The 10287-nt window shown below is 39.3% G+C and overlaps 1 protein-coding gene across 1 annotated transcript in view; it reads left to right on the plus strand.

Moving 5' to 3' along the window:
• LOC122806073 (calcium and integrin-binding family member 2-like) overlaps positions 1-8936 on the plus strand; it is a 721503-nt gene extending 712567 nt beyond the window's left edge. The window contains exon 4 of the mRNA XM_044076312.1: positions 8737-8936. Within this exon, the coding sequence (XP_043932247.1) occupies positions 8737-8936 (200 nt within the window). The remainder of the gene's footprint in view (positions 1-8736) is intronic.
• Positions 8937-10287: the final 1351 nt, after the last annotated feature.

The raw sequence follows: 10287 nt of genomic DNA on the forward strand, positions 1-10287 counted from the left end.
TATATATTTATGAGTTGATATATATATATATATATATATATATATATAAACTCTTACTGAAAATGACTTTCTGATTTTTCTAGGGGTCTTATCTATGTTCGATTTTCTTTTTCTACTTTTTTCTAATTTTTGTTTTACAGTGAAAGTATCTGCATTTTGGTTTTTAAATGGGTTTAGTCAAGTTCTTTGAGGCAGATCTGATGAAGCGAAAGCGGTAACCCAAAGGTAACACTTGGGATGCTGTTCTTCGGCAACTGATAGCATATTAACTTCATATAATGAGGTACCGGAGTTCAGATATGATCACATCATAACCTTGCTCATAATAATAGAACTCCTGTCACATTCAATGGACTGATACGATAAAAGAACAGTGTAATAAGATCAGCTCTTATTCCCTTGTATTACGTATAATCCATTTAATTATAAATATGATCTTGATCAATTTTAATCTGTGTAGTCTGTATTTTCATTTAGTAGTTGGGGTTAGAACCAATTACTTGATTGCATACTCCCAGCGTAATTGGATAACTAGTTTGCATGGTCACTGGAATCACTTTCCTAATTTTTAGTTTGACTCTTTTCTTTTGGGAACTTTAAGCATTTCCATTCTGAATACTGGGTTGCCTGCCTGAATAGTCAAAGAATTTTGACAGTCTGTTATGAAGTTATAATATTCAAATGATGAAGGCCATCTTTTGAGACACTGGCCACCCAAGAATAGGTCCATCCAGGGCATTCATGAACAATGTATTACATTTACATTAAAACAATATACTCAAGTTTACTCCCATATACTTATGCAGGTATAATTGAATACTGCTTTTATATACCAAAAAACGGGCACCCCGACTACATTTTTTCTGCTGTGGAACTTAACAAACCTCTCTAAAGCTCGCAAAGTTCACAAAGTGTTTCTGTTACATTAGTACATTTATGTTTTGGTGTATTCGCAGTATGTTGTGTGTTGAGCTCTGTTATTTTACTGGGGCATTCAGTTTTTTTTTTTTTTTTTTATAACAGTTTTCTGGTAACTGTTTCCCTAAGTGATAAAAAGATAATATAGAATTATATTGCATCTTGATTCTCAGTATGTTTGTAAGGTTTAGTTTGGGTTCATACAAACTGTAGGAATTCATCCTTAACTTTCCTAACTGGGGTTGCTGTTTGGTCTGTTGGTCAATCCATTCACTCTGGATCAGAATCCTAACAGGCTGATAATCTTCCTCCCTTAACCAATGGCCGTAAGTGCTACTTCAGTCATTTACAATGTTGGCTGGTGAAGCAAATGCTCCCACCTCTCCACCAATCGGGACACTTAGCTAAGGTCAGATTGGCCCACCCACCTCTGGTTGCGGAGACTGATGCCTGCCAAATAGCTCCAACTACACCACTCAGTCAAGAAGAGTCATATCTCCCAGGGTTTTGTTTCACTCACCCCTTATTGGTGGGACTGGAACCTGCCAAAAGCTTGGGCATTAATCAATTAGCCTATGTCACTCTCTTGCATTACTGGTCTCTCTCTCTCCACTCCTCTAATTGGCTTACTAGAACCTGCTAAAACTATCACCACCACCTCCCTGTATGACACTGGATATCCATAACCTATCACCTGCCACACTAGGCCCATGCCTACTGCCTAGAGCTTCCATAATGGCCACTTCGACCATTTTTTCTTTCCATATTCTGTGGACTGACCAGTCATTCACACATTTCCTATTGGCCCATTGTCTAAATAGGTTCACTAAGATTGGCTCCCCTTCCACAGCCAACCATTTCTCTTGCAGACTAATTCCAAACCAATCATATCCCTCTTGTTCAGCTACCAATTACATCAGCCCCTTCCCCTATCCAACCTGTCATCAGGATCCCACCTCTATACAAAGATTGGGACCTTCTCGAACCTAATACGAATGTTAGCTTAAAGAAAATGGCCAATCATCTGTTAGAATAAGAGTCGCCTATTCAATCGTAGCTATAAACTACAACTAAACAATCCAATAAAGTAATGTTTTCTGGGTAATATGTTTGCAACTTGATGTGGTATTTTAATGTAATACATCACAAATTAATGTTGAAAACCTGAACATGTTTTTCATTTGAGTCCATTGTAAGAAGTGTAATCATACAGCGCTCATCTGCCTAAGCTGCCGAATAAACTTTTTGGCAAATAAAGGATAATTGCTTTTTATTACTAGCATTATTATTTTTAATGCTGTTCATTTTAATTCTACTGCTACCTGAAATTTAGAGGTCCGGATTTTGCTTCTTCATAGGAATACTTTTCAGCATTCTAAAAACTAGTTTGTTTCAAATAAGATCCTATGTTAGTACACTGAACGGAGTAATTCCAGTCCAAATTACAATAGTTTTGTCCTGGCTTGGGCTGCAAGTCATCTGGACAACTACTCTGGTGGTGTTTTATCATCCCTCCAAGAGTAATGTATTCAATATCTTGATTAGATAGTTTGGGAAGTGGTCACTTAGAGATCTGGAAGACAGCCAGCATCATATGTTTATTAAAATCAAGTCAAGAATGGATTGCCTGTTTGTGAGTTTGTCAGTGTGTGGAATATTTTGACAGAAGTTATATAACTTTATAAAGTTAGTAGGAGAATTAGAGGAGCAGATAAGCCAGTCAAGGTTAAAATCCCCAAGTATTACAGTTTCAAGGCTAAAGTGGGAGGAGGCCCATTCAAGGATATTTTCAATGTTATGGAGGTTATTAGCAATGGGGAGGTATATAGCTATAATGATAAAGGACTTATTAGCCATGTAGCTAAAATTTCTGAGTTGGGGAGATCAGGTGTAGTAGAGTAGAGATGTGCCAGTTTAAGGTTGTCTTTGAACATGATGGCACTGCCTCCACCACTTTTGGATAATCTATCATCTCTGAGGATACTAAACCCATTAGGAAGTAATTCTTCAGATTTTATATGTGGCTTAAGCCAGGTTTCAGTAATGGCTATATCTGAGGACTGCAGGGCAATGGCAGCATGAAATTCATGAACCTTATTAAGAAGGTGTCTGAGGTTGAAGTTTATAATGAGTAGGTAAGAGTTGCATTTTTAGAGGTAGGTAAAAGGTAGGAGGAGATGTTAGTATTTGGGTTTAGAGGAGGAAATGGGTTAGCAAAAGTGGCTAGTGTGGAGCCTGGGTTAGGATGGATGTTAGATTGGAGTTTATTGTGGGTAAGGGAGTGCAGTGTAAGACATTTTAGTCTGGAAAACAGTCTGTAATGTATGTAAAGGTTATTAGAACAGTGGGTGTGAAAATATCTGAGAGAGAAGAGTAGAGTACGAGAGGTATCAAAAAATATGGGAAGATGTGAACAGTGGGTTTATAGTGATGAAGGTTCTGTATAATAGGCAAAGTATGAGAGGGGGTGGAATGTGAGAAGGTAGGATTTGTAGAAGGTGGTATAAAGGGCTATGGGTAGCACAGCTAGTAGCACAGTGAGAGAGATAATAGGTTTTATTGGAGGCATGGTACAGACACTAAAGAATATTGTTAAAGGTTAAGGGCGATAGATGACTGGGAAGATATTATTAAGTATCCTATATTATGTTGAGATATCAGAAGGACTCTAGCAAAGAAGAGGATGAGAAGGTTTAAGGAGAGGGGTAGAAAAGAAAATGTGGTGGCAGAGAAGGTTGACAAGAATAGATTGTAGATAAAATGGAGGCAGAGGAGAAATATAGGAAAGATTGTTTTAAGGTAGGAGGTAAAATGGAGGCAAAAGAGAAAAAAAGACAATTAGGAAAAAGTGTTTTGTGGTAGGAAGACAGATAAGGCTTATAGTATATGAGAGTAAAACAGTATACTTTGTATAATGAGAAAAAAAGTAGAAGGTGAAAGTAAAATATAGGACTACTAGAATAAATTAGATATGAAAAAGGATTTTCTGCCAGATGGGTGAGGTCATAGAGGGGACTGGTTGTTACACTAGTGTGGGGATGGGTGGAAATAGGGTTAGTATAGGGGAGCAGAGTGAGCCCAAGCAGAGCGGGTTTTCACCCAGGTCTCAAACAACTAAAAAGCAATGAAAGACGGTCACTCACAAAGAAAGGAAAAGAGAAACAGGGAAATAGAAAGGTAATTATGGAGGAAGCTGTGTTCGGGTAATGCTAAGTGGTGTTAAAATGTTGAGCACTAACTTCCTAAGGTACAGGTAAGAAGTAGGTCATGTATGTAGACAGACTCACCCTCCCCCAAAGTAAAAAGGGTTTGAGGCATGTACCCCCTGCTAGGTATACTTAGACTGCTACTTCTCAGAAGCCTCCTTTTCAAGATAAACCAGGTTCTGTCTGACAGTTTGCTTCCCCCTGTTGCTAAGCCAGGTTCTCTTATCCCTTCATCTTTCCCTGCCCCTTCCCAATTGGTTAAGGGTCACTCAAGAGACACTGGTGTTGTCCATCATCCTCCAGGGATATTTCATGGTGTGTAAATCCTTTCCTTCTTTTCTGGGTATCCCATGGCCTCCTCAGGAATAGCTTTCTTTCTTTCTTTTCAGAACTACTTCAGGGCCTTTTGGCTCAGGGCACCATTCAAGTTGTACCCCCTGCCCTGGAAGGGAAAGGGTTTTACTCCAGGATGTTTCTGGTTCCCAGGAAGGAAGGCACCTGGAGACCCATTCTGGACTTTTGCAGCTCAACACCTTTCTAATGGTCCCTTCTTTTCAGATGTTGTTCCATAAAATCCTGTTCTGTCTTCTTTCCTAGACCTTCTTGGGATCCCAGGACCTCAAGGATGCCGGTCACATCTCATTCATCCCCTTGTGAGAAAGTTTTTATGTTTCTCTGTTTCCTTGTGTTTTTCAGTTCTCTGCTTTGCTCTTTGGCCTCTCTACTGTCCCAAGGATGTTTACATAATGCCTTGTCCATGTCATTGCCTTTTGCAGGATGAGAGGGGTTCAGATCATTCATTGTCTAGACGACCTGCTCTTTCAGGCTTAGATTCCCACGGTCCTGATTCAGCACCTCCAGTTTACTGTTCATCTGTTACCAAGCTTGGGGTTTATTGTAATTTTTCAGAGATCAGTCCTGGTTCCTTCTTAGGATCATGTTTTTCTCAATTGCAGGATTCATACCATTCCCATGCTGGCATCCCTGCCTCCAGCCGAGGTGCTGTTTCTGATCAACTTTATTCAGTCTGTTCTTCCTCTGGTTCAGTCACAGACAGGAATAATCTCAGGGTTCTTGGATGCATGGCCTCCACCATTCCTATGCTGCCTCTCGCCAGACTTCATATGAGAGAACTACAGTGGTTCCTCAAGTCATTGTGGCTTCAATACTGTCATTCACTGGATTTCCTTGTTCCTTTCCTCCCATGCTTCAAACTCGAGTGTCAGCAGTGGATTTATCAGCTTTATCTCAACCCAGAACTTCATTTCAACCTCCAGTCTCATCTGAGGATCTTTTTTTCGGATGCCTCGGACAAGGGGTGTAGAGCCTTCTTCATTTCCCTCAAGGTACAGGGTCTCTGGCCTCTCTATCAGAGGTCAGATCACATCAACATAAACCTGTAACCCATAATCCTTTAAGCTCTTCAGTCTTTTCATTACCTCTTTCTTTTATAGCCTCTTCATAGTCAATACAACAGTAATGTAGTATATCAACAAGCAAGGGAGAATAAGGTCCTACTTTCTTTACAGACTTGCTCTTCAGGTCTAAAATCTAGTTGTCCAGTATTGAGATAAAAATATGGTGCATACCTGTCAACTTCTTAGCACCAGAAATCAGGACAGAGCCAAAAATAATTGGGGGACAAAGGTCCAAAAATGGGGACAATTTTTAAATGTTGCTGTTATAAATGTAGAAATTTGCTAGAATAACAACTTTTGCATTAACATACATTTTCTGAAGGGTGTGAAACCTGAAATTCTAATGACTGTCATTATTCATCGACTTCAATCTAAAGTGATTTGCCAGAAAATTGCAAATTTTATGAAGACGGAACAAAATTATGAGGCAAAAGTCTGGACATTCTGTGAAAATCTGGAAGGTTGAGAGCTATGATGTAGTGGCAGACTCTTTGAACAGGTCAAGTACACAGGTTCACAAATAGATGCTTCACAGAGATGTGTTTTTTTTTGTACATTATCCATTGATGGGATACTGCACATGTATTTTTTTTTTGCCTGACCTCTGAGCAGACGTCTTTTCTGTGCCAGAGACCTAAGCCCTCTGGCTTCAAAGGTGGATGCAGTAACTTGGAAGGGGATGTTTCAGAGGCTCCTGCTCAAGATCATTCAAGACTCCCTCAAAATCTTGCTGGTGACCCCCCTTTTGACCCATACATCATTGTTTCCCCCTTCTTCACTTAGCTGGGGCAATCACCACAAGCTGCCACACAGGGTGGACCTTCTCACACAAGACAAGGTCTCTCATCTATGCTCACTTATTCACTCTTTCAACTTACACTGTGGGTGATAGGGTTTTGATCCTTTTTATGCTCCTCTTTTTGAGAATGTGCTTAGGGTCTGCAGGAGACTGGGAAACCCCCTACCAGGTAATCATATTTGTCCAAATGGAAGAGATTTTCTGTCTGATATCTTTCTTGTAACCAGTATCCTTTTTCAGTGGGGATCCCTACAGCTTCCTTCCTTACTTTTTAATCACTGGCTTTGTTATATATTATTATTGATTACATTTTGTGGTTTCTGGGATCCCTTTAGCTGTCTCTTATTTCTGTGAATTGCTTCATGCTGGGTTGGCATATTCTACAGTTAAAGCTCACCTTTCAGCTATTTCTGCTTGTCAGCCCTTTTCTCTTGTTTTGAGGTTAACCAATTTTAAAAAGTGTGTTTCATGTCAGACCTCTCAGAAAGCTTATTCCACCTTCCTGGGACCTTAGTATTGTGCTTAAAAAAATTGCAGCTTAAGCTTCGTTGCAACATTATACTTGGAATACTGTTATTTTGGCCATCATAGGGACAGGGTATCTCTTTGTACGGTACTTGCGTATTATTGCAACCATATTTTCACGGCAATACTGGTTGCTTACTGATCGTGAAATATGTTCAGTAATGTTTTTTAAAATGTTATATACTGTTTTCTTTAAAAGCCTACGTTGTTTTCTGGTGTGTTATCAATAAAATCTAAGAAACACACTCTTGTTGTTTCTTTATGCACTTTACTGACAGCATGTCGCTTATGGTAAGTGCACTGAATGTTGATTTTTCCTGACAGCAAATGCTGTCAAACAATGGTTGTGATTTCTGTCTTTACTACAACCTCCAGCATTTTGTCTTTAGTGTTCGTTAATAACTGTAGTCAGATTAAAGACAGAAATGCTGAGTCAGTGGACTGATTTCCATTTCTGTAAGGTTCATTGCATTGTTTTAATTTAGCTTGCATCTGTTTTACTGATATACTTCTTCTCTAAACCTTTAAGCCTCATAGTTGTGCAGAAATAATAGTAAATGAATACTGTGTGTGTTGATGTCATTGTTTTGCACACACAAACAGCTCCACTGTACCTTATTCAGAAGACCTACTTTTTTGTAGATAGTTTCATGGTTATGGTCACGGAGTTGATAGGGAAGAAAGAAGTCTTCCTGAATTTGTTTCTGTGATGACGTTGTCAGTTAGTTCCTAGTTATGCCGACTATTTATTTATTTTAAGTAATAGGCTCAGGGTTGTATTTCTTTGCTGGTTGCTTATATGTTTGGGCGTTTTTTTCTGCCTGAAATTTGGAAATTATATTTTTACAGTGATTCTTGTGCTGGCCGAGTGTTTTCAAGGGCTCTTTAAAGAACGTGCATGTCATTGTCATCACTGGGAACCAACCGGTATTGCCCTGGAAAATGTGGTTGCGATAATATGCAAGTACCCTTTGTACTAATCCTTCTTTTATGCCCAGGTTAGTCAATGATTTGCCTCTTAATCAGTCTATTAATTTACCCTCCTTTTTTTTTCCTTCTCCGCTTTCTGCTAGTGAGAAGGTCCTTCACACCTTGGATTTGCATAGACAGCTCAGATATTGGTTGGATAAGACTTAAGACCATTCGCAAATCTGAGCTACTTTTTACTTCCTTTCATCCAAGGTATTTGGGTTTGGCAGTTTATAAACAAATAATTTCTTCCTGGATCATTATAGCCATTTCTTTTTGTTGCTCTTTTCATGGTAAATGTCTTTCTGCCTCTGGTGCTTTTTTCAAAGGACTGGACACCAACTCCATTCTTGAGGCTGCTACTTGGACTTTTGTCCATATCTTCTCTAAACATTATAAGCTGTTTGTTGCTTCTAGAGCAAGAGCTGGTTTCTAGAGGTCTGTCCTGTGCCTTCCTCCTCCCAAGTTACTTCTTCAGCTTTTGAATCCTCCCTTAAGTAAGGAATACTACAACAGTGATATGGAAGGACATAATACAGTTGTGAAATCTTACCATAAGAGTAAGATGTCCTTCTTTTCACTGTTACAGTATTTGTTTCCACTCTTCCCCCTTCTGCTTTGCCCTATTCTTGCCTTCCTGGTCAGGGATTCTTTTCTTTTTCTCCTTCTGGAGGCACATTGTCGTCCTACTCCCTTCCTCCTGGGGCTCTTCAGTCCTTTTACAGGGAACATAAGTGTGACATACAGCATCTATAAATGCCAAAAACTTTGGTATATTGGCTGGACATATGGCACTCCTTGGCACGAGATCCCTTATGTAAAGAATATGGCAGCAGTGAAGAGAAAGACATCTACTGTTATGTTGAGATTTTACACAGCTGTACTTTTTCTTTCTTTTTAGACTTCAATGTAGACAATTTTATCTGCAAATCTGACCTGGAGAAGACATTAAATAAATTAACGAGGGAGGAATTAACTCCAGAGGAAGTAAACCTGGTTTGTGATAAGGTGATTGAGGAAGCAGACCTAGATGGAGATGGTAAATTAGCATTTACAGACTTTGAAAATATGATTTCAAAAGCCCCAGACTTTCTCAGGTAAAACAAACTGAACTTTTGACCATCTTAAACATTCCTTACACAAACAAATATGTTCATACTCTGACAGCATTGTTTGGTAATGTAAAAAGCAAAATTTATGTAATGTATTGTCTTCGTTGTGTGTTAAGACAGTCTGTCGACATTTCTGGTTATTTCTGCACCTTGTGATTGAGTATTGACCAGAATGGAAAAAATGTGTATGGTTTTAATCACTTTAGTATGCTCTGATGGCTAGAGTTAAATCTAAGATTCTGTGTAAGATTTTTTTTTTTCATATTAGGGTTGGAGCCTGATGCAGTCCTCGTACATTTGAGTTGCTGCTTGTGGGTACTGTAAATTTGTAAAACTTAGAAACACAAGAGACATAATTAATATAATAAAAGGCACTATTTTATGCATTATTAACAAGAGGATACACTATGGGTTAATAAATCCCAAGAAGTATTGTATTTTGGAATTAGGAGGCTGGAGGCTTAGTCTGAAGACAGAAGACAAAACGGCCCAGATTTCATTATGTTCTTAAAGATTTTGTACTCCATCTTCGACTTCCTGAAGAAAAGGAGGTATTGAATGCCAACTTAGGGCTCAAAAATGCATGCAATGACCAAAACAATGTAGTTTAGATGATGAATCATTAGGCCATTGTTTACCAGTGAACAGCAACATCTCATTTGTAGTGTAAGGCCAGAGACTAGAGGAAGGTTTGGTGGTCCTTTTGAGTTCGTCTGATGTTTGTTGACAGTACTTTTCAGGTGTACTGTTACTCTGGTATATCTCTCCTGGAGCCATGTTTGAATTACAAACAATGACTTATTTACAGAGAACTTTTTTGACAATAAGAGCACATTGCAAAGTCGGGTATGAACACGTTAGAGACTGCATGAAAATTAAAACTTCCATCAAATATGGAGTAGAAGGGTTCATCCCCACATTTCAGGGGGATAAAGCCTATACTGCACCACAGACACCCAAGTACAACTAACAGCACAGGTGCTGGAGGGTGTGAGACATGGGTATGAGAATCCACAGCTGACATTCCCTCGCCCATCCTGAGGGAGGAGAGGCTGCCAAGACTCACTGCATTAGCAGCATTAAGACATAGGCCAGCTCTGTGTTGCTATACTGCTTGATTGAGAGGTTGTGCATGCATGAAGGGTGAGCATACACCTCCTGTAAGCACCATTTGCAGAATTTGCAAGGCATACATACTCTGTCCTGATTTGAAGTCCATTCTACACTATATATATTTTTTTGTTCCCCCTCTACACAGCTGATCATCCACTGCCATCAGTTTCTCTCCTCATTCACCGTGTGTACTGGGCTCAGTCCAGCCTATGTCCAGGTTTATCTGC

This window comes from Protopterus annectens, chromosome 7.part0, assembly GCF_019279795.1.
Source record: "Protopterus annectens isolate FY-2018-M chromosome 7.part0, PAN1.0, whole genome shotgun sequence".
Classification (NCBI taxonomy): domain Eukaryota; kingdom Metazoa; phylum Chordata; order Ceratodontiformes; family Protopteridae; genus Protopterus; species Protopterus annectens.